At 53.9% G+C, this 26,718-nt stretch overlaps 2 protein-coding genes across 3 annotated transcripts in view; both read right to left on the bottom strand.

Moving 5' to 3' along the window:
- Positions 1-679: 679 nt before the first annotated feature.
- On the bottom strand, positions 680-9,462 carry SPAG7 (sperm associated antigen 7). Its single transcript, XM_053361758.1, is given in 7 exon segments — positions 680-1,004; positions 3,092-3,248; positions 3,827-3,916; positions 4,039-4,123; positions 5,836-5,924; positions 6,060-6,127; positions 9,322-9,462. Coding segments are annotated over 7 exon segments (861 nt in total). The 5' UTR covers positions 9,410-9,462; the 3' UTR covers positions 680-720.
- Positions 9,463-14,053: 4,591 nt separating this feature from the next.
- Positions 14,054-26,718, bottom strand: part of LRCH4 (leucine rich repeats and calponin homology domain containing 4) — a 63,257-nt gene continuing 50,592 nt past the window's right edge. The window contains exons 11-18 of one of the 2 annotated variants that reach the window (XM_053360995.1): positions 26,418-26,552; positions 24,411-24,459; positions 21,777-21,825; positions 20,278-20,385; positions 18,848-18,954; positions 17,199-17,336; positions 15,753-15,830; positions 14,054-14,873 (exon numbers count right to left, since the gene is read on the bottom strand). In XM_053360995.1, the coding sequence (XP_053216970.1) occupies positions 14,640-14,873; positions 15,753-15,830; positions 17,199-17,336; positions 18,848-18,954; positions 20,278-20,385; positions 21,777-21,825; positions 24,411-24,459; positions 26,418-26,552 (898 nt within the window). In that variant the 3' untranslated portion in view covers positions 14,054-14,639. Of the gene's footprint in view, positions 14,874-15,752; positions 15,831-17,198; positions 17,337-18,847; positions 18,955-20,277; positions 20,386-21,776; positions 21,826-24,410; positions 24,472-26,417; positions 26,553-26,718 lie in introns of both variants that reach the window. The other variant, XM_053360994.1, reaches the window with a different exon arrangement.

Genomic DNA, 26,718 nt, shown 5'->3' with positions numbered 1-26,718 from the left:
GCTCCCCATAGCGGGAAGGCAGGCAAACAGAATTTCTTAAATATTTACACACTGAATAAAAACTCCAGACCTGGCAGGGACGTTAGGAGATGATCCAAAGGGAAGACAGTTATGCTTCGGCCTCGGCACCCCAAAGACGGAAGGGACCCTCTTGTCAAACGCAGCAGGGACCCCTCCCCGCAATGCGCACACGGGGGGGGGGGCAAATGGGCCCCTTTGCCCTCCCACCCCAAAGCGGGGTAAAGGGGCCTCCGCTGTGCTGCGCCCCGTTAAGGTCTTCCAGTTGGCCGTGGCACTGCAACTCGGTTGCTCCCCCTGGTGGGATGCAGGGAGTACTGCAGCTCAGAGGGATGCCCTCTGTGGTGGATGAGAGTGGTACTATAGTGGTAATAAAAACTGGGGTGGAGGGGAGTTTTAAGATGGGGGAGAGGTAAGGGTGGGGGGTTTCAGTGCTAGGGGAGGGGGAAGCACACTACAGGATTAAAAGGGGCAACTTCAGTTGTGGAAGTCTGAACAGCACACAAAAAGGGAATTGTGGTGTGTGTGTTTTTTGGGGGGGATATATTATATATTCTCTTAACACCCTCCCACCTTGCTACAATCGTCTCAGCCCCTTTTCTCACACTCAGAAGATAAAAACTTTTACAAACCCTCCTCCTCCTCCTCGCCCGCTGGCACACTAAGGCTAGGGGTCAACTACTCAAATGGGCTGGGGTACACCTAGGGAGGAGGGGGAGGGATGTTTCGTGGGGGTCCCCCTCCTAATCCGCTCTGGGGAGCCCCCAGGTGGGTTCCACAGAAGTAGCAGCAGCTCTGGAGGCAAGTCCCTGAAATCACCCGGCGGGGAGCAAGCCCGGCTGCTGCCGGCGGCCCCAATCCCTACGAGCTGCTGGCGGGCGGAGCGGGGCCCTCGTCCTCAGTCTGGCGGAGGCGCTGCTTCTTGGCCCGGATCTCGTTCATGGCCTCCTCGATGGAGCGTGTGTCTCTCTTGTTGGCAACGGGAACTGCGAGGGAAGAGGGATGGGGGACGTCAACAATTCGCCAGCCTGGCAAAGACTGACCACCGAGAGAGGACTCTGCTTTTATTCAGGTAGGTCTTTTTCATATCGTTATTATGAAAAAGGCATAATAAAAGGCGGAGAATCGCCCAGCCCAGCCACGAAGGCCCAATTCAGCCCAATTCGAAGAACACAGGAGCCTCTCAGCGCAGGCATTGAGAAGTGGAGAGCCTTGCTGGTGTTCTGGACTACATTTCCCAACACCCGGAAGGCGCACCATGTTCTCAATGCCCCGCGGAGGGCCTTAAGGTCCATAAATAGCAACACCCTAGAGGTCCCGGGCCCTCAGGAAGTCAGATTAGCCTCAACCAGAGCCAGGGCCTTTTCAGTGATGGCTCCGGCCTGGTGGAACTTCGCTCTGCCTCATGAGACCAGGGCCCTGCGGGATCTGACTTCCTTTCCGCAGGGCCTGTAAGACAGAATTGTTCCGCCTGGCCTTTGGCTTGGAATCAACTTAACTTAATCCCCTTCCCCTCTTTCCTTTTTCCTTTCTGTGATGGAACTCCTACTTGGGGACTTCCCTGGCTGTTTTCTGGCCCATGTTGGACCAGTCTGGATAGTTGGCCTTGGTGAAGATTTGACGTTTTCATCCCCAAAAAGTTTTTGATTTCAGTTTCTACTGAAATGAGGCTGCATGTTATTGTTGTATTTTAATCTTGTTTTCAAGTTCTATTTTAATCAGTTGTTTTTATACCTGGTGTTAGCAGCCCTGAGCCCAGTCTTGGCTGGGGAGGGCGGGGTATAAATAAAATTATTTATTATTATTATTATTATTATTATTATTATTATTATTATTTGCTCTACAGCTCCGTCTGCAATGCTTTCCCTCCTTTTCCCATGGTTTAAGAACAGGCGCAAGGGCGCCCATCGACCCTGGAATCTTGTTCTCACAGTGGCCAACCTGCTGCCCCAAAGCAGGATTCGAGCACATGAGCACTTTCTTCCCTCCTGTGGCTTCCAGCAACTGGTACTGCACTTGGAAGTATCCCTGCCTCTGACTATACAGACAGAGCAATAGCCATTGCAGCTAGCAGCCATCAAGAGCTCTCTCCTCCTCCATGAATTTGTCTAAGCCTCTTTTAAAGCTCTCCAAGTTGGGGAGGTCCACAGTTCAACTGTGTGATGTGTAAAGACATTTCTTCTTCTTCTATTAATAATAATAATAATAATAATAATTCTTAAATATGTTTACTGCCCCATATCTGTAGATCTCAGGGCGGTTCTATATCCCTCCCGCTTAATCCCCCTACACTATCCCCTTTGCTGTTTTTTCTATCACAAATCTGTATTCTTATTTTCTGGTTGTTACAAGGGATACAGCTCAGCCGACTAGAAGTCAGTGCCAATAATAATAATAATAATAATAATAATATATAATTTATACCCTGCCCATCTGGCGGGTACTCTCGATGGCTTCCAACAAAATATTAAAATACTGTAATGCATCAAACATTAAAAGCTTCCCTAAACAGGGCTGCCTTCAGATGTCTTCTAAAAGTCAGGTAATTCTTCTTCTCTTTGACATCTGGTGGGAGGGCGTTCCACAGGGCGGGAGCCACCACCAAGAAGGCCCTCTGCCTGGTTCCCTGTAGCTTTGCTTCTCACAGTAAGGGAACCGCCAGAAGGCCCTCGGCGCTGGACCTCAGTGTCCGGGCAGAACAATGGGGGTGGAGATGCTCCTTCAGGTCTACTGAAGGATACTGGACCTTGCATCTTGGACCCCTTACAGGACAGCTGCCATCAAGGGGGCTGGACTCAATGACCACATGCGGTCCCTTCCGACTCAACGATTCAGTGAAAACCACACAGGAGCAAGAAAGAATGAACCCGTACTCTAAACGCTGGGGGACGCCCGGAGATTGTTTTCCGCGGGTGCCGTGGACCCAAGGATTCTTGAGGGATAGCACCCTGTGCACAGCTGGGAGTGCCCTGGAGGGGCGAGGGGCCAGTCCAGGCTTCTCTTGCTGCGGATGTCCCTCTGGGTGAGGGGGAGCCAACCAGGAGAGTCAACCCGCCCCCCCCGGCCGACTCACCGCAGCCGTAGGCCTTGTTGGCCTCCATGGTGTGCGCGGCGTCCTTGGCAGCCACCTTCCCAATCAGGTGGCTGTACTTGTCCTTGTAGTCGGTGTTGGGATTGACCACAGTGGGGCCTTTCAGGGCTTCCTCTTCCGCCTGCCGCTGAGCCAGTTCCTGCGGGGAAGAAGCCATGAAGGGGCGAGAGACAGAGATAAAGGTAAAGGGACCCCTGACCATTAGGTCCAGTCGTGGCCGACTCTGGGGTTGCGGCGCTCATCTCGCTTTGTTGGCCGAGGAAGCCGGCGTACAGCTTCCGGGTCATGTGGCCAGCAGGACTAAGCCGCTTCTGGCGAACCAGAGCAGCGCACGGAAACGCCGTTTACCTTCCCGCCGGAGTGGTTCCTATTTATCTACTTGCACTTTGACATGCTTTCGAATGCTAGGTTGGCAGGAGCAGGGACCGAGCAACGGGAGCTCACCCCGTCATGGCGGGGAATCGAACTGCCGACCTTCTGATCGGCAAGCCCTAGGCTCTGTGGTTTAACCCACAGCGCCACCTGCGTCCCTACTTAGAAGCGTAGCTGCCTCCAAATCCAAGTTTCTAATGTTCTTATGTGTTGGGGTGTCGATCTCTGGTTCCGCAGTATGCAAGCGCTCCGAGGAGCACCCTGGGGTGGCGTCTCCTCCGAGGGTGGCACTGCAATCCTTGCCCGACAGCCCCAACCCTGCCCCCCCAGAGGAAAGCTGCCCACCTTCAGCCGGCGTTTCTCCTCGGCCTGCTGGGGGTCCCACTCCTCCCCCCGGCGGTAGGCGTCCAGCTCTTCGTCCGAGGGAGCAAATTCCTGAAAGAGAGGCGGACGGGGCAGTCAGAACAGGAACGTGGACTCTCCAGGGGGCGGAGAGGAGGAATGGGGAGCGACCCCCAAGAGGGTGAAAGGGGCACAGCGACAGATCTCCCACTTGCCTTCTTGAAAATCATGACGTATCGGGACTCCTCCTCGTCACCAAAGGAGAAGGAGGTGAGGCCTGCGACTTCTACCACGTCGTGCCTAGAATGGGAATTGCACCGTTGAGAGGGGTGCCGAGGGTCATCTAGTCCAACCCCCTGCAATGCAGTAATCACAGCTAAAGTGTCCCAGACGAAGGGCGATCTGCCCTCTGTTTAAAAGCCTCCAACAAAGGGGAGGTGAACACTTTCTGAGAAAACCTCTTCCGCTGTCAAAGGGCTCCTGCACTCAGAAAAGTTTCTCCTGATGTTAATCAGAATCTCCTTTCTTATTTTTAATAACAATAACAATAATAATAATTTATTATTTGTACCCCGCCCATCTGGCTGGGTTTCCCCAGCAACACTGGGCGGCTTCCAACAAAGATTAAAAATACATTAAAATGTCACACATTAAAAACTTCCCCGAACAGATGTCATCTAAATGTCAGGTAGTTGTTGTTCTCTTTGACATCTGGTGGGAGGGCGTTCCACAGGGCGGGCGCCACCACCGAGAAGGCCCTCTGCCTGGTTCCCTGTAGCTTTGCTTCTTGCAATGAGGGAACTGCCAGAAGGCCCTCGGAGCTGGACCTCAGCGTCACTTGAAGCCAGGGGTTCAAGTCACACTCTCCAGAGTAAGAGAAAACAAGCTTGCTCCATCTTCCTTGTGAATGCCCTTGAGATATTTGAAGATGGCCATCATATCTCCTGTCCTTCTCCAGGCTAAACACCCCCAACTCCTTCAACTGTTCCTCACAAGGCTTGGTTTCCAAACCCTTGAACCTCTCGCTCCAACCTCCTCTGCAAACATTCCAGCTTCTCAACATCCTTCTTAAATTGTGCTGCCCAGAATTGGACATACGTTTCCAGGTGTGGCCTGACCAAGGCAGCAGAGAGGAGTGATATGATTTCCCTTGATCTGGACACTAGACTTCTAGTTGATGCAGCCTAGAATAGCATTCACCTTTTTTGCTGCTGCATCACACTGTGGGCTCACATTCAGCTTGTGGTCCACCAAGACCCCCAGATCCTTTTCACATGTACTGCTAGTAAGCCAGGTGCCCCCCCATCCGGTATTTGTGCATCTGGTTCTTCCTGCCTAAGTGCAGAACCTTACATTTGCCCCTATTTAAATTCATTTTGCTAGCTTCCACTCAGTTCAGGTGGATTCGAGGGTAAGCCATACGTGGAACGCGTCTGCCCCTGCGACTTGATGGAGGTAGAAACTGTCTCTCATGTCTTGTTACGCTGCCATTTCTACAGGGATACTTGCTCGGCATTTATCACTCCTGTTATACAAAAATCTCCAAATGGGTCAGAACTTCGAATGTCTAAAACTCCTGGTAGAGGACAAGGATCTAGAGATCATCCTAAGGGTGTCCAAATTCTGTGTGACTGCCATAAAAATTAGGGAACAAGCTGTACTACCAAAGTGGTTAAGGTTTTAAATGACAATTTTAGTGATCAAGATTTAATATATTTTTTTAACTGCCGCTATATCTGAATTGTCTCTGTTATACCCAATTGCAATTCAATGTATTCCTGTTGTGTTTTATGATTTTCCTGATATTGTAAGTGAGCCGGAAGTGGTCTGTGACCGTAATAATAAAAATTCGCAATTCACCCAGTTCTCCAATCTGTTCAGGCCGGCTTGAAGTCGGAAACCAAGCCAAGGTCAGGTTTGCTTCACCTGGAGGCTGGATTTCACCCGCCCAGCTGCAATGGCACCTTTTCCCTTCCCTCCCCACCCCTTGCCCCCCCCCCCGGTGGACTCACAGAATACTGCGCTCAATCTTGTTCATGGGCCGGAACTTCTTCTTGGTCTGGCTGCTATCTTGGATGAAATCGGAGACCTCCTTCTCCATCTGTATGGCAGGGGGAAGAGAGAGGAAGCTGTGAGCAGGCGAAGAGGAAGCCAGGGTGGTCCCTGGTCCCCACCCGTATGCAAGTTGGGGATCTGTGCCCTGTGGGGGGGGCAGGAGGGGGGGCAGAGGACGCACCCGCTTCCTGAACTCGACTTTCTGCCTCTTCTCTTGCTCTTGAAGCTTCTTCAGCTGTGCTGTTTGCTCTGGGGAAGGGAGAGAGAGAAATAAGATATGATATGACAATCTTTATTGTCATTGTCCCATACAGAACAACAAAATTGGAAAATCTACCTGAGACGTTCAAAAACCAACAAGCCTGCTATCCCAACCTGGTTAGACCCCTAAAAACTCTGATACCCCATAATTAAATACAATATACTCCCATAGAGACTACCTTACACTGCCTTTAAACCAAAATCGCATTTGGGTAGAAACTGTTTCTTGGGCGGCTAGTCCTAGTCTTTATAACCCTGGACCTTCTTCCAGAAGGCAGAAGCTGAAAGAGATCATTTCCAGGGTGCGCACTATCCTGCGCTATCTCTGCCGCTTTCTTATGTCACCTGGAAGTGTAGATTTGGTCCAGGGTGGGAAGAGTGCACCCAGTTATTCTCTCCGCAGTCTTTACAACCCTGGACAGCATTGCTTTTTCCCTGACCGTGCAGCTCCCAAACCACACACACAGGCCATAAGTTAACACACTCTCAACAGTACAATGGTAAAATGCCATCAGCAGGTCCTTTGAGAGATTGTTTTTCTGGAGGATTCTCAGAAAATATAACCTCTGCTCTGCTCTCTTCATCAGGTCTTTGCTGTTTTCTCCCCAGGTTAGGTCATCTCTCAACTCCATTCCCAGAAAGGTGTGCGTGAGTGGCTTGGGGGATCCCAGAAAGGGATCACTTGCTCCTGGTTCCAAGACGGCAGCCTCTGGGCCAGTTCCCAACTCACTCAGGGGCAGGGACAGCCCTGCAATTCCCAATGTGGGGCAATTTGATTCTTAAGGGGGGCAATTTGAGAACGAGTTATTAATGGCCTTTCAGGCTTCATCCACGTGAATACCAGTTCACTTTCTGAATAATACGAATTATATGTCACAGGAGGGGTCATCAGGATTTTAGAGAGTCTTGGGTGGGGCATGGCTCAAAAAAGTTTGGGAACCACTGGTCCAGCCGCTTGCTAACTGAGAAGCCACAGACCTTCCAACTCTCCAGAAGGAGTTCAGTTCTATAGAAGGAAATGGGGAGGTGAGTCCCGCTGGATCAGGCCCACCAGGTCCAATATCCCACTCTCACGGCGGCTGACCAGATGCTCTGACCATAGAAGCCCCAAAGCAGGGCATGGGGGCACCAATCCATGCTGCCCCTCCTGCGATTCCCGGTAGGCAATGCTACCCCATCGTGGAGGGAGGATGGAGCCTTTGTGGCTACTAGGAGCCCTTGAAATGCTTCTCCCTCATTGCTACTGTTCTGGGGGGACGGGGGACGGGCGGGTGTGGGGGATTCCCTGGTCCTGAATGGGGCAACTGTGCCCCTGAAGGACCAGGTGCGCAGTCTGGGAGTCATTTTGGACTCACCGCTGTCCATGGAGGCGCAGGTCAATTCTGTGTCCAGGGCAGCTGTCTCCCAGCTCCATCTGGTACGCAGGATGAGACCCTCCCTGCCCGCGGACTGTCTGGCCAGAGTGGTGCATGCTCTGGTTATCTCCTGCTTGGACTACTGCAATGCGCTCTACGTGGGGCTACCTTTGAAGGTGACCCGGAAACTGCAATTAATCCAGAATGTGGCAGCTAGACTGGTGACTGGGAGCGGCCGCCGAGACCACATAACACTGGTTCTGAGAGATCTGCACTGGCTCCCAGTACGTTTCCGAGCACAAATCAAAGTGTTGGTGCTGACCTTGAAAGCCCTAAACGGCCTCAAAGGCCCAGTAGACCTGAAGGAGCGTCTCCACCCCCATCGTTCTGCCCGGACACTGAGGTCCAGCGCTGAGGGCCTTCTGGTGGTTCCCTCACTGCAAGAAGCCAAGTTACAGGGAAGCAGGCAGAGGGCCTTCTTGGTGGTGGTGCCCGCCCTGTGGAACGCCCTCCCTTCAGATGTGAAGGAAATAAGCAGCTATCCTATCTTTAAAAGACATCTGAAGGCAGCCCTGTTCAGGGAAGTTTTTAATATTTAATGCTGTATTGTTTTTAACACTTGATTGGGAGCCGCCCAGAGTGGCTGGGGAGACTCAGTCAGATGGGCGGGGTATAAATAATAAATAATTATTATTATTATTATTATTATTATTATTATTATTATTATTATTATCTTCTTTGACTCCTGAGGGAGGGAGTTCCACAGTCTCTCTGTGCTGCGTGCAGACGGATTTCCTTCCCTCTGTCTCGAATCTCCCAACAATATGCAGCTTCCTTGGGTGCCTGCGAGTTCCCGTGTTAGCAGAAAGGGAGAAGACCTTCCCCCTGTCCATTTTCTCCGGGCCCCTCGGTAACTTTCTAAACGCCTGTCGTGTGGCCTGTTGCTTGCCTTGTCTCCCAAAACCCAAATGTGCCATCCACTCTGCAAAACTCCACAAAGCGCACTTTATAATCTCAAAATACCGGGCAAAAACACTTGCAACACTCCGTTAATGTACCTGAATCTTGTTTTTAAGTTGTACGGTGGTACCTCGGGTTAAGAACTTAATTCGTCCCGGAGGTCTGTTCTTAACCTGAAATTGTTCTTAACCTGAAGCACCACTTTAGCTAATGGGGCCTCCAGCTGCTGCTGTGCCGCCGGTGCACGATTTCTGTTCTCATCCTGAAGCAAAGTTCTTAACCTGAAGCACTATTTCTGGGTTAGCGGAGTCTGTAACCTGAAGCGTCTGTAACCTGAAGCGTATGTAACCCGAGGTACCACTGTATTTTAATCAATTGTTTTTATACTTGGTGTCAGCCACCCTGAGCCCGGTCTTGGCTGGGGAGGGCGGGGTATAAATAAAAATTATTATTATTATTAATTTGAAGCAAAGATATCTAAAATACAAAACGAAACAGGATAAACGCGGCCAGAGAGAAGCCTAAGATCTCCCATGTATTCCCCCCTTTCTCATTCCCCCCTTTGGGGTCCCTGGATCAGCCTCTGGGAGGTCAGGGGGCCGGACTGTGGGGAGCCCCTTTGGGCCTCACCCGGCTGCAGGGCTCTCCTTCTGCTGCTGGGGGAAGACAGCGGGCCTTGCAGGGACGGAAGGGGCTCCAGGGTCATCTAGCCTGACCCGCGGCGACCTTGACGTCCCCCTCCCGGAGCTGCGCATGCGCCCTTGGGCCTCTTCTGGCGGAGCCTCCAGGGGGCGGCGCAGTCTACCGGCGAGGGGGGCGGCGCTTGCTTCCCTCCCCCCTCCCGGGTCCCCCCCCCGCCTTCCTCACCCTTGGCCCGCTTGGCCTCCCAGTCGCCCAGCGCCGGCGGCGGCTCCATGGAGCTCAGGATGGAGCCCAGCAGGTCCAGCTCCGCCATCTTGGCCGCCCGCCGGGAAGCCCCGCCCACCAGAGACGGCGCGGTGACGTCAGGGCGACGGCGGCGCCTCGCGGGGCTGACGGGAAAGGGGCGGGGCGAAGGGCTCTTAAAGGGGAAGGAAACCCCGCCTGCTCTCCCGGTTGAACTTCTGCCTGGTTTTTTGGGGGGTAGCGGCCTAGGAGCAGGGGCGGAGTCTTCCGTTAGCCACGCCCCTTCCGCTGCCGGGAAAGGGGCGGGGCGAAGGGCTCTTAAAGGGGAAGGAAACTCCGCCCGCTCTCCCGGTTGAACTTCTGCCTGTTGTGGGAGCAGCCTACGCGCAGGGTCTTCCGCTAGCCACGCCCCTTCGGGAGGGGCTGTCGGGAAAGGGGCGGGGCGATGGGCTCTTAAAGGGGAAGGGAACCCCCCGCTCTTCCGGTTGAACTTCTGCCTGTTGGGGGAGCAGCCTACGCGCAGGGTCTTCCGCTAGCCACGCCCCTTCGGGAGGGGCTGTCGGGAAAGGGGCGGGGCGCCCTCATTGGGGAAGGAAATGCTGCCGCTCTCCCGGTTGAACTTCTGCCTGTTGGGGGGGAGGATCCCTTGCGGGGATCAGTGGGCGTGGCCTGTGCGCAGGGGCGGGGTCTCTGCCCCGACCGGGCTGCATTGGGGAAAGGGAGAGGCAGCGTGGCGCAGTGGTTAGAGCGCGGAAGGAGGGCGGGATCAGGGCCCAATCCACCCGCTCAGCCCACGGCCCTCCTCGCAGGGGTGGAGCGGAAGAACAACCCCCCCCCCGAAATCGCCCTCTTTGGGGGGCTTCCGTGTAGACGAGTCGTGGGCGGGCGACGAGCCTCGCTGGGAGCGGCAGGGAAGCGTCTGAGTGCCAGGTGCTGAGGAGCCGCCCCCCTGGAGGGCTTTGAAAGGGGGCTGGAGGAGGCAGGATGGCTCAGTGGGGGGAGCAAGACTCTCGATCTCAGCGTAGATGTCAACTTTCAGATTTGAAAACCAGGGATCAGCAGCCTCACCTGTCCCGGGGACAATCTACGGGATATCTAACAAAAAAAGGGAAGGTTGACAGCCATGGTTCGAGCCCCACATTGGGTAAAATCATCTCTGCCTTGCAGGGGGTTGGACTAGATGACTCCAACTCTATGACGCTAGGACACATTCATGGAAAAGATGGCTATCGGTGGCTCCCAGGCGGTGATGCTCCCGAATCCCAGGTGCTGGAAACCACAGGCGGGGAGAGGGACTCTGGCCACGGGGGAGACCAGGAGGCTGGACTCAACAGGCCCCCTTCCCCCTCTTCTTGCAGTTAGGGTAGCCTTGTGTGATGGGGGTGGACCACACCCCCCTTGTGCCCGCTGCCATGCTCTCCCTGGGGCACCTGGGAAGGCCGGCTAGTGCATTTCAGATGCTGCCAGTCTGGGCTGGAGCAAAACCACTTCCCCCAAAGCTGCACAGAACCCACGATGAAATGGGGTGCCGAGACCTAGCAGAGGGAACAAATGCCCACGAGGAGGGCTGTATCTGCTAAAGGCTAGCTTGACCAGCCCCCTTGAAGCCCCACCACCCGCAAGAAAACCCCCCTCGCTTGCAGGGCTGTGTACATTTACTCCAGAGTCGACCCCACCAAGCGAGTTCCCCTGTGGAAGATGGCGGGGGGCTTTCCTTTGGGGTATTTGCTCGACCCCTGTTCAGTGCTGGGTCCCAGGCGGGCATTTGGGCTGATCCTGGTGCGGCGGTGGGCTCTTCTCTTGCGGGGCGTGAGGAACCTTGGGCGCCTAGGCTGAACTACAGTTCCCACCCACACCTACAAACGTGGCAGCCATGCTGGGAAGGATGCGCCGGGAGAGAGGGTGGCTCTTATGCGCCAGTGGCCCTTGGCTGTCCCTTGGAACAGAAAGAGCCCTGTGGAGAAGCGCCGGAGGTCACACCATGCAAGGACTCCCTTGGGCGCTGGGGGGGCCCTTGGAGGTTTTTAAGCAGAGGTTGGGCGGCCACCTGTCAAGGATGGGATTCCCGCATTGCAGCGGGTTGGTCTGGATGACCTTCGGGGGTCCCTTCCAACTCCACAGTTCTTTTTCTGTGGAAGGAAACAAACCTGGGCTGAAGGAGGGCTGGGCGCCGAGAGTGGCTGGAAGTTTTCAAGAAGAGGTCAGGCCTCTCTGCCCCCTATTTTATAATCCCAGGGCGATAGAACAGGCTTTGCTAATGGACAATGCAACTGAGGTAGCTGCTTATTTAAATGCAACCTCATTGACACGTGCACAAATGCAAAACAAAAACAAAACCACACAAATGTTCTTGTTAAATCTGGGGAGAAGCTTCCCATCCACGCGAGGAGAGCCATTGACAAAGGGCTCTTGCCCTTTCGCCCCTTTCAAAGTTTGTTTCCCTGTTGGGGAAGCGGCCGGCTCCTCTTGCTTGGTCCCGACGAAGATCCCTGAGCGATTACGGCTCTGCACTGCCGCCCTGCGAAGGTTTCGGCTCAGCGCAGTCCCTGCTGTCCAGTCCGCCTAGGCCACCCTGTCCTAGGTCTTCTGGCACCCCAGAGGTGGGGCAGCGCAGCGTGTTGCCAGCAGAGTCCGAACCGTCTCGGCCACGCGGGGGAGACCCTCCTCTTCCAGCACGTGGTGGGGGGAGCAGAGAGACTCCTGAGGGGGGGCAGAAGTTAGCAAAGGCGGGCGGCGCTTCTCTCGGTAGGGCAAGCCGAAGGAGAATGGCCTGGCCAGCCGCCGCTGACCGAGACGGCCTCCCACATCTGCCCGGCTGGACACAGGAGCCGGTGGAAAAGCGTGCCTGCGCCGCAGACATCTCCCTTTGCAGGCGGGAAAAGATGTACCGTATTTTTCGCTCCTTAAGGTGCACTGGACCATAGGGCGCACCGAGTTTTTAGAGGGGGAAATCAAGAAAAAAAATCTTATTCCGCTTCCCCCAGAGCTGCTGGGGCTGCCGGGGGAAGCCCAGGTTCCGCCCCCCCGCCAGCCCCAAAGAGCTAAGAAGCCAAGACAGCGAGCAGGATGGATCCCGCTCGCTGTTTTGGCTTCCTCTTTAGCTGCGTGCAACCTCTCCAGCCGGGAGAGGCTGCGCGGGGCTAAAGAAGCCATAGCGCAGCCTCTCCCTGCCGGAGCGGCTGCATGCGGCTATACCTGATGGCTTCCGAGCGCAGCGCAAGTTCCCGCTGCGTTCCTCAGGCTTCGGGTTCCTTTTGCTGAAGCCGGGAGAGCAAGACTGAACCTGAAGCCTCCGGAACGCAGCAGGAACTCGCGCTGCACTCCGAAGGCTTCAGAGCGAGAGGGGTGGGTGCGCACCGACCCCTCTCGCTCTCCAGGCTTCAGCGAAAACAACACGAAGCCTCCGGAGCGCGGGGGGAGCGCTCCCTCTGCACTTCGGAGGCTTCGCGTTGCTATCGCTGAAGCCCAGGAGCCTGCATTCGCTCCATAGGACGCACACACATTTCCCCTTCATTTTTGAAGGGGAAAAATGCGTCCTATAGAGCGAAAAATACGGTACATGTGCACATTCGAGGTCAGGATGGGTTCTGCAGAGTGGGTGGGTGGAGGGAGGCTTTGGGACCACCCCCCCCGCTGAACTACAACTCCCACGAGCAAGCTCTGACCGTCAGACCGCAACCCGCACCTACCCCGTAACACGGATTGCAAAAGCAAACTTTCTCCCACCCCACCAGCGGTTACAGGAAGGAAAAAGTACAAAGACAACCGAGAAGACGAAGGAGGCGGAAGGAAGAAACAAAGGCTGCTGCTGCCGCCGCCGTCGTTTGGAAAAACAAAAGAAGAATTCATTTCTTGGTATTTTACAATGTACAGGAGTCGAGGCGAGGAGGAACAAAACAGAAAACTCTGGAGAAGGAACAAAAAAAGCAAGAGGAACGCAAACACAGAATGTACAGCAGTCCTTTTTTTTTGGTGGGGTGGGGGGACCGTGAAAAGGGGGAGGGAAAACAACAACCCCAAAGCCCTTGAAAAAGATTTTTGGCCCCCCCCCCTGCTCAAGAGAGGGGGGCAGGCGATCGATGGAGAGCACCACATATTTACAATTCTGTACATGCTTAAAAAGAGCAAAAAAATCTTTTTTCCTTTACATTACAGTATTCCATAATCATCTTCTCTTCAAATATATATATATATATTTATATATTTATATAAAATATATATGTATAATTTAATATATTTAAGGCAGCGGAGATGGGGAGCGAGACTAGAAGGGGCTGGAATTTTGACTGCAGCCGTCTCCAGAAAGAGGAGCCACTTTTGCCCTGAATTAAGGCGATTCCTGTCACCTGTTGAAGGCCTCTCCCCGCCCCGCAACGCCACCCCGGACTTGGGGGTGCACCGTGCCAGAGAGATTATGGGGTGGGTTGGAACACGGCAGATGCCCCCATCCCTCCCTCCCTCCGTGGGACCCTCAGCAATTGCACGTTTGGATTAAAGGAAGGGCAGGAGTGCGAGTCCAGCGTCAGGAGCCCCTGGGAAGCCCCGAAAAGGGAAGAGGTCCAGAACAGGGAGCCCCAAAAGGCTTCGGGGGGGGGGCAAGGGCATTTGAGGAAGAAGTGGCCTTTAGCCCACAAACCGAGGTGCCACAGGGCATACTTTGGGGTGCGGAACAGCCGAGCCCCTCAAAGGTTTGCCAGCGCAGGGGACTGGGCATTTGGTTCAGAGACTTGCTGTGTGTGTGAGGTCAGGGGCAGCGAAGACCCCCCAGTGTCGGAGTGGGTGGGCCAAGGCTTTAGGACCACCTAAGGTTTTTTTTGGGGGGGGGCTGCTAGTGCTCCCTTGCCGTACACCCCCAACTCCCCCCTGCAGGCACTCGTGAATTAGTGCAATGCAGTTTTAAGTGCATGTGAACCGAGGGGTGCAGGAAGTTGGCGGCTTCTCCCCCCGGCCAAAATAACGGCCCCCCGAAACACCTTTTGCTAGGGGGACAAGGCACAGAGGAGACCGAACGGCAGGTGCCATGGGGGGGCTGCCATGAACTCCCCCCTGCCCCTTGGGCCTGGCAGAGGGAGCTAATTCTGACTGGGGAAGGGAGTTATTATTATTATTATTAAAGGGGGGGAATTGCAGGGATCGCTGGCCTCGGGAAAAATGGTATTTGTCTGTGTCCCGCTTCGACTGCACTGCTGACACCCCGACTTCCACGCAGCCTGGGGAGTGTGGGGCACGCGCCCTGACCCACATCTGGAGAACCTGTTCCTGCCCGGTGGGGGTGGCCGGGGACCCCCCTTCCCTCCCGCTCAGCAGCCGCAGAGGTTGCGATAGGCAAAGTAGAGGAGGAGCATGAGGACGACATAGAAGACGCCAAAGCCAGCGAGGTGTTCGGAGAGGGCGGGCGGGGCGAGGGGCCTGCCCCCCCCGGGGGGCGCGGGCGGCGGCGATGGCAGCGGCAGCAGGGCCTCAAGGAGGCGGAGCAAGCCGCGGACGTTGCCTTGCAGGAGGGCGGCCACGTCGGAGGCGGAGCAGAGAGAGACCTGTGGCAGAGGGAACACAGAACACACAAAAAAACACACCGGTAGCACACAGAGGAAGGTCGGCGGCCTGCGGGTGGGGAGGGAGGGGCTCACAGTCTGCAGAGAAGGGCAGCCGGACCGGAAACCGGGCCTTGTTTGCCCGACGGCCACCTTGAGATCCCTGCATTGCAGCGGGTTGGGATGGATGACCCCCCGGTGTCCCTTCCAGCTCTGCCACTGCACACAGAGGCATGGAGGAAGGTCGGGGGGCTGTGGGTGGGGAGGGAGGGGGCTCACAGTCTGCAGAGAACGGCAGCCAGACTGGAAACCAGACCTTGTTTGCCCAACGGCCACCTTGAGATTCCTGCATCACAGCGGGTTGGGATGGATGACCCCCCGGTGTCCCTTCCAGCTCTGCCATTCTATGATCCTGTGGATGACGGAGCCAGCTGGCTTTCTGCTGCCCCAGAGGGCAGGACCTGAACCCACGGCTTCAAACGGCAAGGGAGGAGATTCCAGCCAAGCGTCAGGAATAACGTTCAGGCGGCAAGAGCTGTTTTGAGAGCGGAATGGACCCCCTCGCAAACTGGCGGGCTCTCCACCCTAGAAGGTGTTTTAAGCAGGGGTTGGGGGGCTGCCCGAGCCGGGGGGTTGGGCTGGATGACCCTCAAGGGTCCCTTCCAACTCTACGGTTCTGAGTTGTACTGGGGGAGGAGTCGGTGGGGGCAATGCGTGAGCAGGAATGGAAAGAGAGTGTGTGTGTTGTGTAAAAACAGGGCTTGGGGGCCGTTTCTCAAAGGAGGGTCTTCCTGTGTGTGTCCCCCCCCCAATCCTCCCTCCCTGGCAGGCACAAGCAAGCAGCAGCACACATATAAGACCCCCGCAGATGCCCAACCTCACCTCCGGGAGCCCCAGCTGGCGGCAGGCGGCCAAGAAGCTGTCCACGTTCTTCCGGCTTTTGATGGCGTTCAGCTTTGGCTGTTTTGAGAGGGAGAGAGAGAGAGGTTGGCAACTCAGCAATGCCCAAGAGGAGGGCTACCCGCTTGGCACGCAGAAGGTCCCGGGCTGGGCTGGCGGGGATTCTTCTCTGCCTAAAGTCCTGGGCAGCCGCTGCTGCCGGCCAGTGCCGGCAGTACTAAGCTGGGTGATGCAATGACCTAAGGCAGCTTCTCGCACCCCTCGGGCTGGGCAGGCCTGGTCTAGCTGCCCTGGGGCAGGAGCATCACCTAGGGGGGAGCTCAGAGGCTAGGGGGGGCGGTGCCAGGAGGGAACTGGGATCCAGTGCCCATCCGTTTTGTTGAACTGATCAAACTTAAGTAGCTTAAACCGAATTTTGAATCGGCAGCAATTGCTACCGTTTTGAATTCTATTGTTATTAGTGGGTCGTAGAAACAAAACCGCTATTCTGAATTATGTCCTTCGTAGGGTAGGGAACCAGGCAGAGGGCCTTCCCGGTGGTGGCGCCTGCCCTGTGGAACACCCTCCCAGCAGATATCAAGGCAATAAGCAACTATTTTACTTTTAAAAGACAACTGAAGGCGGCCCTGTTTAGGGAAGTTTTTAATGTCTGACGCTGTATTGTTTTTGATATTTGGTTGGAAGCTGCCCAGAGTGGCTAGGGAGACCCAGTCAGATGGGCGGGGTATAAATAATAAATTATTATTATTATTATTATGTTTATGGGTCCAAGGTCTTCCTGATTTCTGATTCTTCCGGCCATTTTTGCCATCAGGAACACAAAATGTTAATAATGGGGAAAATTTATAACTTATCTTAAAGACCATTGTAAACATCGTTAGTAGGACTGGAATAACCCTTGTAGTTTCATGGTGAATTTTCGATATAAGGGAGATGTGAGAGATTTGTATTACAGTGGTGCCTCGCAAGACGAAATTAATTCGTTCCGCGAGTTTTTTCGTCTTGCGATTTTTTTCGTCTTGCGAGGCATTCGTCTTGCGAGGTACCACTGTATTATGAAAGATGTAGGAGGAAATGCTTAACAATAGGACTCATAAAGGGGAGGAGGGAATAATAATAATAATAATAATAATTATTATTATTATTTATTTATACCCCGCCCATCTGGCTGGGTTTCCCCAGCCACTCTGGGCGGTTTCCAACAAAATACAATAACCTATTAAACATTAAAAGCTTCCCAGAAGAAGTCCAGGAGAAGCTTGTTTTTATGTTGTATGCTGGATATGCGATTGGAAAACTATTAATTTGCAAAACCAAATAAATTTATATAAAAAAGAGTTTATGGGCCCAAGGGGGCAGCTTGGGAGACCCTGATCTGTCAGGAGCACAGGGGACGTTCTTGTGGACTTGGGGGTCCGGCAGGCTCACCACAGCCGGGGAGGGCACGTGGATGAAGGGCACCGCTCGAGGGCGCAGGTGGTTGACCAGCTGGCAGAGGACCACCCCGTTGGCCAGCGCCTCGCCCAGGTCTTCGGCCAGGGTGACGTTCAGCTGGGACTCGATGGCCTGCGGGGAAGAAGGGGAGAGGAGGAGCAGTCAGGCCAGGGATCGAGGGCTCACTGGACATCCAGCTCTCAGCATCCTCTGGAGCTGTGTGCCACTAATGCTGGTCATCTTTTACCGGAAGAGAGCAAGAACTTACAAAGGGCCCTGCTGGGTCAGGCTCAGCGTCCGAGGAACGGCAGAACGTAAGGAGAGCCGGCCGGATCAGGCCCTTGGGGGCTCATGGGAGTCCAGCCTCCTGTTTTCACAGTGGCCAACCAGAGGCCTCAATGGGGAAGCCACAAGCAGGATCCCAGCGCAAGCGGATCCCTCTCGCCTCCTGCCGGTCCTTCTGGGACTCGGACACATCACTGCCTCTGACTGGGGAGGTCAGAGCAGACCCGCAACGTCCCTCCGTTGCTGCCCCCTCAAGCCATCCCCGCTTACTCCATCTTCAGCGCCTTCTGCAATGTTTTTACAGGCAGTTCCCCACCGACATGGGGATGCAGGTGGCGCTGTGGGTTAAACCACTGAGCCTAGGACTTGCCAATCAGAAGGTCGGCGGTTTGAATCCCCGTGACGGGGTGAGCTCCCGTTGCTCAGTCCCAGGTCCTGCCAACCTAGCAGTTCGAAAGCATGTCAAAGTGCAAGTAGATAAATAGGTACCGCTCTGGCGGGAAGGTAAACAGCATTTCCGTTCTGGTTCGCCAGAAGTGGCTTAATCATGCTGGCCACATGACCCGGAAGCTGCACGCCGGCTCCCTCGGCCAGTAAAGCGAGATGAGCGCCGCAACCCCAGAGTCGGTCATGACTGGACCTCATGGTCAGGGGTCCCTTTACTTTTACCCCACCGACACGGGGGGTAACGCCCCAAGGCACCTTGCGTTTCGGTGAAATCACGTGTCTTTGAATCACCGCCGAGAAAGCCAACACCCTGCACCGCCCCTTCTAGAGATGCTTTCTGCCAACTCCTGAGTTGGGCACGATTCGAACGCGCCTCAAACGGTTGCTGCCTGTATTTCTGAATTTTTCGTCTGATGTGTCAACAAAGGTTTTAAATCGCTTGGACATTTTCTTCCTCAAAAATATAAAGCGGCACAGGAACGTACAGTCATACCTCATGTTACGTCCTGCTGCGACCCGGAAGTACCAGAAAGGGTTACTTCTGGGTTTCGCCGCTCATGCATGCGCAGAAGTGCTAAATCGCGCTTCGCGCATGCACAGAAGCGCCAAACTGTGCCACGCACCTGCGCAGATATGGCACTTCGGGTTGTGCTCTTTTCATGTTGCAAACGGGCCTCCGGAACGGATCCCGTTTGCAAGCAGAGGTACCACTGTATTTGCTCTTATTTTTATTCTGCATTTTCCTTTTTTATTGCGCTTCTGTGTTGTGAGCCGCCCTGAGAGCTATGGGTATGGGGCGGTATACCTGTTGAGCCCATCATATTCCTAATGCAAGGTTTTGTTTACAGTTCAGCCGCCAGGAGATGCGCCACCTTGGAAGCTGCTTCCTCCTGGCTTTTGGGGGTCTGTACCTTGCGCAGCTGAGCCGCATGCTCCCTCTCGTCCTGGGCCTGCAATCCGGCACGCAGCCTCCGCTGGTTCCTGAGCTCAGAAGGGGAGAGGTCGGGCGAGAAGGAACCTGGGGAGGAAAGAGGGAGGAAAGCTCAAAGCCACCAGTACCTCATTCAGAGGCCTGGGAAGAGCGCCAGGTCTTGCCATGCAGAAGGGCGCAAGTTACATCCACATCGTGCCCCTCGCAGTTTCTGCCCTCCTGAAATTAATGGGGGGGGCCTGGAGGGCTGGATGGATGTGGGGGTTACTCCAAAGCAGGCAGAAGGGTACCAGAAGGAGGAGAGCCAGCGTGGTGCAGTGATTAGAGGGTTCAATCAGGACCTGGGTTCAAATGTTCCCACTGGACTGTGACGCTCACTGGGCGTGACCTCGGGAGCCAGTCACTGCCTCTCAGCCTCGCCTCCCCCATAGGGGATAAAAATTGGGGGGGGGGCACCTTGAGCTCCTCTGAGCAAAAGGTGGGGTGGAAATGCAACACGTAAACTGTAATAAACCTGGGTGCCCTTCGCTCCAAATGATGATAATAATAATAATAATAATAATAATAATAATAATAATAATTATACGCCGCCCATCTGGCTAGGTTTCCCCAGCCACTCTGGGCGGCTTCCAACAAAACACTAAAATACATTAACCTATTAAACATTAAAAGCTTCCCCAAACAGGGCCGCCTTCAGATGTCTTCTAAAAGTCTGGTAGTTGTTTTTCTCTTTGACATCTGGTGGGAGGGCGTTCCACAGGGCGGGCGCCACCACCGAGAAGGCCCTCTGCTTGGTTCCCTGTAACTTGGCTTCTCGCAGGGAGGGAACCGCCAGAAGGCCCTCGGAGCTGGATCTCAGTGTCCGGGCAGAACGATGGGGGAGGAGATGCTCCTTCAGGTCTACTGGGCCTTTGAGGCCGTTTAGGGCTTTCAAGGTCAGCACCAACACTTTGAATTGTGCTCAGAAACGTCCTGGGAGCCAGTGTAGGTCTTTCAAGACCGGAGTTATGTGGTCTCAGCGGCCGCTCCCAGTCCCCAGTCTGGCTGCCGCATTCTGGATTAGTTGTAGTTTCCGGGTCACCTTCAAAGGTAGCCCCACGTAGAGCGCATTGCAGTAGTCCAAGCGAGAGATAACCAAAAGAAACAAGGGGACATCACGGTCTGCCACAGCCCCATTTCGCTGGCGAGAATTGATGCTGTGGGGTTGTGAACCTGCCATGGACCATGTTGATGGAGGGGGGCCTCTGGGAGCCTGCACTGGCCCCGATCCCAAGCCCCGTTCGGCTGCGTCAGGAGGCCACACCCTTTGGGGCGAGGGGGGAGATGGGTGGCCGCAGAGGGCCCAGCAGCCCCGCTGCCCGACGGAGGGGGCGAGTCCCTACAGAGGCTTCTCCTCTTTTCCCTACTCACCGGAGCCTCGCTGCATGTTATTCCGTGAGGAGGAGCGGAAAAGGAAGCTGGAAGGCTTCTGCACAGAGCCGGGCTCCCGGGACGAAGGGTAGGCCGGGTGAACGGGATCTGCAAAGGAGGGAGAGGACGAGGAAGGGGGCGCTGAGCTGGGCGTTTGCACTGGAGGAGATGGCAGGGAGCAAATGGACCCCTTGACTCCCCAGAGGAGACCCTCAGATTCCTGCCTCCCCAACCTCTTTTTTTTAAAAATAATTTTTATTAAGTTTTCATATTACCAAATTAAACACATCAAACCAACCAATCCAAATTATAACAATACATATCATATAATCCAATTGTTTTCCAAATTATAAATTTTTGTGGGGGGTAGCCATGCTTTTTGATCGGCAGGAGTCTAATCCTCGAATATTTCTGCTGCTCTCATATTAAGAATATTTTCAGTCCCCTCTTCTCAATCCTTGTCATTACTCATTTTCCTTTTCATTCACCTCCGAGTTGCTCCGCAAGTGGGATGAAAAAAAAACAGTCTTATTTGTATTCCTGTGTGGACTTTGTACTGCCCTCCCCAACCTCAATCCTGCACTAGTCCTGCAAACTGCCTGCCAGGGACCCCCCCACCCCCCGCTTTGCAGGCTCTGAGCACCTGAGGAAAGGAGGCCTCAAGGCATCCCTCAACGTGGGGCTTCCCTCACACCTGAACCAGAGGCGGCTGTCAGTGCAGAATGCTGCAGCCCGATTGCTGACTGGAGCAAAGCCTTGTCTGGTGCATGCAACAACCATGATGTGGAACGGAAGGCAAGAGGCAGGGTGTCACACGGGGTGACTCTGAAATCTGAAAGCCCAAAATCCACCCCTGGAGTTTAGAGTAGCCTTCCCAGATGCTAAGAAAGTCAACGCAAGTTTCAATTTGTTTTTAGTCTATCGCTATTTCACCTTGAAAGGGACGCGGGTGGCGCTGTGGGTAAAAGCCTCAGCGCCTAGGGCTTGCCGATCGAAAGGTCGGCAGTTCGAATCCCCGCTTGCCGATCAGAAGGTTGGCGGTTCGAATCCCCGCGGCGGGGTGCGCTCCCGTTGTTCGGTCCCAGCGCCTGCCAACCTAGCAGTTCGAAAGCACCCCCAGGTGCAAGTAGATAAATAGGGACCGCTTACTGGCGGGAAGGTAAACGGCGTTTCCGTGTGCTGCGCTGGCTCGCCAGATGCAGCTTTGTCACACTGGCCACGTGACCCGGAAGTGTCTCCGGACAGCGCTGGCCCCTGGCCTCTTAAGTGAGATGGGCGCACAACCCTAGAGTCTGTCAAGACTGGCCCGTACGGGCAGGGGTACCTTTACCTTTACCTTTATTTCACCTTGAATTATGGCTGTTGGTTTTCCACTGCAAACCACTTTGAAGCTTTTGCTTCTTACCAGGTTTTATGAAACAATAAATAAAAGCTTCCCCCTCTGCTTGCCAGGAGACTCACCCGTGCCCGCCCCCCTCCAGATATTGGGAGGAACTCACCTGCAGAGTGCAGAGTTTGCCTGGGGGAGCCGGACAGCTGCTCTGGTCCCTAAAAGAGAGATTGGGGGTGGGGAAAGGGGGCACCGTTACTTGGATTCAGGACAGATAAAACCAAGTCCTTCTTCATGCAGCGCATCGTTAAACTGCGGAACTCCCTGCCACAGCGTTGGGCGCCAACTTGGATGCCTTTAAAAGAGGATTAGACCAATTCATGGAGGAGGAGAGGGCTACCCATGGCTTCTAGCCTCCATGGCTATGGTTTGCCTCCACAACTGGAGGTGGTGATGCTTCTGAATGCCAGTTTCTGGAAACCCCAGGAGGGGAAAGGGCTCTTGTGCTCGGATCCTGCTTGCAGGTTTCCAGCAGGCCCCAATGTAGGGGTGCAAATATCCAGAGTGTGGGGGTCAGGTGGGATTGCTATGAGGAATTATGAAATATGGAGCAAGCCATTGTGTCCGCTATGGAAGCATGGCGTTGACTGGGTTTGATTCATTGACAATAATTTCTGATTGAATCCCACAGGCCTCTCCACCTCTGCCATTTGCTTTCTCTACGCCTGACAGGCACGTATAAGCATTCTGAAACACAGGCCAGTTGCTTCATCGGGCATCCTCAGTACATAAGGATAGTGGGTTACTTTGATGTAGTTTAATCTTTAGGTAGATCTTAAGGGCCAGGAAGAGAGTTCACAAGGAGATGGCGAATACTGCCTCTCCTGTTTATGACCTCCGGAGTTTCCTAAAAACATTCCTCCTTGTTTCCTATTTTATTTACTCTGAACTACTATGCATATTGGGACGCGGGTGGCGCTGTGGGTAAAACCTCAGCGCCTAGGGCTTGCCGATCGCATGGTCGGCGGTTCGAATCCCCGCGGCGGGGTGAGCTCCCGTCTTTCGGTCCCAGCTCCTGCCCACCTAGCAGTTCAAAAGCACCCTTAAGTGCAAGTAGATAAATAGGTACCGCTTTATAGCGGGAAGGTAAACGGCGTTTCTGTGTGAGGCGCTGGTGCTGGCTTGCCAGATGCCGCTTAGTCACGCTGGCCACGTGACCCGGAAGTGTCTCCGGACAGCGCTGGCCCCCGGCCTCTTAAGTGAGATGGGCGCACAACCCTAGAGTCGGACACCGTACGGGCAGGGGTACCTTTACCTTTACCTTACTATGCATGCTCAAATCAGCTCTTTGTGGTTTTAATCTTTAACTTTGTCCCACTGGGGTTTTTTGAAACGCTCAGGGGAAATCTGATTGGTTCTTACGAACACTGTGTAAAAGTTCTTTTGTGAATAAAACGACCTGGGCCAAGGGGTGGAGAGGGATTATTATTATACGCACTCCTCCCAGAGTCTTGCTGGTCAAGCCTCGTGTGTATTCTATTAATCAGAGTCCAATCCTTCTTTGCTTTGGGAACGCCACACACCTGGTTGGCCTCTGTGAGAAGAGGGTGCTGGGATAAACCTTTGGCTTGAACCAGCAGCACAGCTTTTCTTATGGAACCCCCAGGCCTGGTGGCAGTCTATCTGGAGTCCTAGGTCCTTAGGGGCAATTGGCCACTTTGAGAACAGGATGTTGGACTACTAGGCAGACCGCTGGCCTGATCCCAGCAGGCTCTGCTCATGTCATTACACAAAGGGAGGGGAAGACACCTGAGCGATGTGGCTCAAGTTACACACAAAAGAAGCCAGCCCTCCTGTCTGGCAGGGAGCCTTCATTGCCAAGTCAAGTAACCTTTATTGGCGTCACATAGGAAGATTCAGAATACATTCAGAATAAATAGGCCAGTGCGATCTCGTCGCCACTTCAACAGCACAGCCACCCGCCAAAGGGAAGAAGAGCAACCCGTTTCATCTCTGTGGGTTTCCAGCAAGGGCAGGATCCTGTAGCATACTTCAGCGACAAAAAAAAAATCAAATAGAGGAACTTAGCTACTATCTTGGTGAGCTCTTAGTCTATCCCCTGTAATAAGAAGCGTATGACCTCTGTCTCTGGTTTCCATGTTGGAATACATAGATGGTCTAGAAATTGTTGGCGGAGATCATCATACATTTTGTATTCAAGGGCCATGTGAGCTAGAGTTTCTACCAGGTGGGCATCGCATGGGCAGATCCTGTCTCCTTCTGCCAAACCCGCAAACCTACCCCAAAGGAGGTTAGAAGGATTAGAATTGAACCTAGCCAGCGAAAAAGCCCTTCTTTCTTGCGGGTTAAACAAAAATTGTAAATAATTAAGGTTAAATTCCTACGCCCAAGGGAGTCGAAAATAAAGAGGGGAACATGTTTTTCCCCCGCAGCTGAGATTAGTTCCTGGCGATCTATGTCCCACAGCCTAGAAGGTCATGATTCTTTGAAAGTTGGAGAGCATTGAGAACTTTGCGGTCGGTGGTCGGAGAGCCCAGTGCGGTCCCCTGGGCCCCGGGAGAGGAATGCTCCAGGCAGGCTGGAGCCCCCTAATCCTTTCAGGGAGAGCCCCCAAGCTGCACAGTCCATATATAATCCCAGGAAGGAGCCAAAGGAGGTGCTTCCAGCTGGATTGGATAGCCTTCATTGTGAAACCACGTGAAGAGCGCCCAAAATGTTCTGAATGGAAAGCAGGCACAGGGGGAGACATGCAAACCCCCTCCCTCCGTTCACCTGTCCTTACCTGGTTCCGATGCTTCAGCTGGGAGAGGCTGCTGCTGATGCTGCTGCTGCTTTCTGCCAGGCTGCCGTGGGAGAGAGAAGAAACCCAGAGTCAAGGAGAGAGAGAGGCTGGACCCGTCTAGCTGGTGTCCTGGGTGGAAGGGCTGCATCACTCAGCACCCCCTTTCCCAACAGCCAGGCTGGCACAGCGGTTACAGGGTCGGACCCGGGTTCAAATCCCTGCAATCGGCCGTGAAGCCAGTCATCCCTGCCTCCCAGTCTAATCTACCCCGCAGGGTCGTTGTGGGATTAAAGGAGGAGAAGGAGGAGAATCACACACACCACATGGAGCTCCTTGGAGGAAGAGGCTGGGCTATCGATGCAATAATAATAATAATAATAATAATAATAATAATAATAATAATACGACTCTGGGTGGCTTCCAACAAAGATAAAAAATACATTAAAATGTCACACATTGAAAACTTCCTTGAACAGGGCTGCCTTCAGGTGTCTTCTGAATGTCAGGTAGTTGTTTATTTCCTTGACACCTGGTGGGAGGGTGTTCCACAGGGCGGGCGCCACCACCGAGAAGGCCCTCTGCCTGGTTCCCTGTAGCTTTGCTTCTCGCAGGGAGGGAACCACCAGAAGGCCCTCGGAGCTGGACCTCAGTGTCTGGGTAGAATGATGGGGGTGGAGATGCTCCTTCAGGTATACTGGCCCTTTGAGGCCGTTTAGGGCTTTATAGGTCAGCACCAAAACTTGGAATTGTGCTCGGAAACGTACTGGGAGCCAATGTAGGTCTTTCAAGACCAGTGTTATGTATGAAGCAAAATATAGTACCTCGGTTGTCGGATGTGATCAGTTCCGGAAGACCATTTGGCTTCCAAAACATTCGACAACCAAGGGTGCAAAGGGCAGTCAACAAAGTTAATGGAGAAAAAAAAGAAAAATACACCTAGGAAGCCATTCAACTTCCAAGGTGCGTTCAAAATCGGAAGCAATTACTTCTGGGTTTTCGACGTTCGGGTTCCGAAACGTTTGGCTTCTGAGACGTTTCGAAAACCAAGGTACCACTGTAGAAACAGCCACCGGCTTCTGGGTTTTAAGACGGGAGTCCCATCTTATTTATTTGATGAAGAGAGCGATAGGAATAGCAGCCAACAGCATAAAGTGGGCAGAGGATTGGGCTGAGGAGGCCTGGATTCAAGTCCTCTCTCTAACAGGCACTGGGGACGGCGGGGGGGGGGGGCGGCGGCTTGGGGCTACAGGCAGGCAGTTAAGGGCACCTCCTTCTGTGAGGGTTAAGCAATGTCTGCTTCCAACTTCTTGTGTCTTTTATGGCATGGTTTTATTGCTGCATTTTTTATGATAGAGTAGTATGCAAATACTGCTAATAATAATAATAATAATAATAATTTAAATACCCCACCCTTCCCGGTTCAAAAACCGGGCTCAGGGCCGCTAACAACAAATTTAAAACACTTCAAAATACTTAATTATAAAAGCAGCATAAAATAAAGTAAAAACATGAATAACAATAAAATTCAAAATTCAAAAATCAATTAGATAATCCCCAGGGGTAGCTGGCTGAGTTGGTCCTATTTGGGCCAGTGAGGAGGCCAGGGGAGAATTAGCTGTGGGGTCTCAGAGCAGGTTATCTTCATACAAAGGGAGGGGGAAGGAAGAGAAGGGAAATAAAAGATCAGGCTGAATTCAAATTGAAAGCCAGGTGGAATAGCTCTGTCTTACAGGCCCAACGGAAGGAGGTTAAATCCTGCAGGGCCCTGGTCTCCTGGGACAGAGCATTCCACCAGGTCGGAGCCACCACTGAGAAGGCCCTGGCCCTGGCGGAGGATAGTCTGACTTCCTTAGGGCCCGGGACCTCTAAACTATGGTTCTTCATGGACCTTAAGGTCCTCTGCAGGGCAGACCAGGAGAGGCGGTCACATAAATACGCGGACCCTAAGCCACAAAGGGCAGAAATAAGCAGAAGCACCAACCCCGACCCCTCCCTCCTGGCCGTTACCTCTCCCTCCTCTCGGCCCCCTGGCTCCACAGGGGCCGCTGCTGAAGCTGCTGGCGCTCCCTCTCCTGCCACAGCTGAAGGATCTCGGGGCGACGGCGCTCCTCCCCAAATGGCTCCGGCCGGGGAAGGCTGGCCCTGGTGGAGGGGGAAGCAAGAGGCAGGGTGTCGCAGAGACCGTGGGGGGACAACCGCCACGCCCAGCAGGAAAGGACACAAAAAAGCATGGGGGTCGCTACTGTTGCAGAAATTTATGCATAGGTTGGGGGGGTTGCCCCTCCAGCTGATATCATGCACATGCAGC

This window comes from Podarcis raffonei, chromosome 13, assembly GCF_027172205.1.
Source record: "Podarcis raffonei isolate rPodRaf1 chromosome 13, rPodRaf1.pri, whole genome shotgun sequence".
NCBI lineage: Eukaryota > Metazoa > Chordata > Lepidosauria > Squamata > Lacertidae > Podarcis > Podarcis raffonei.
This window is presented reverse-complemented; position numbering and strand designations above follow the sequence as displayed.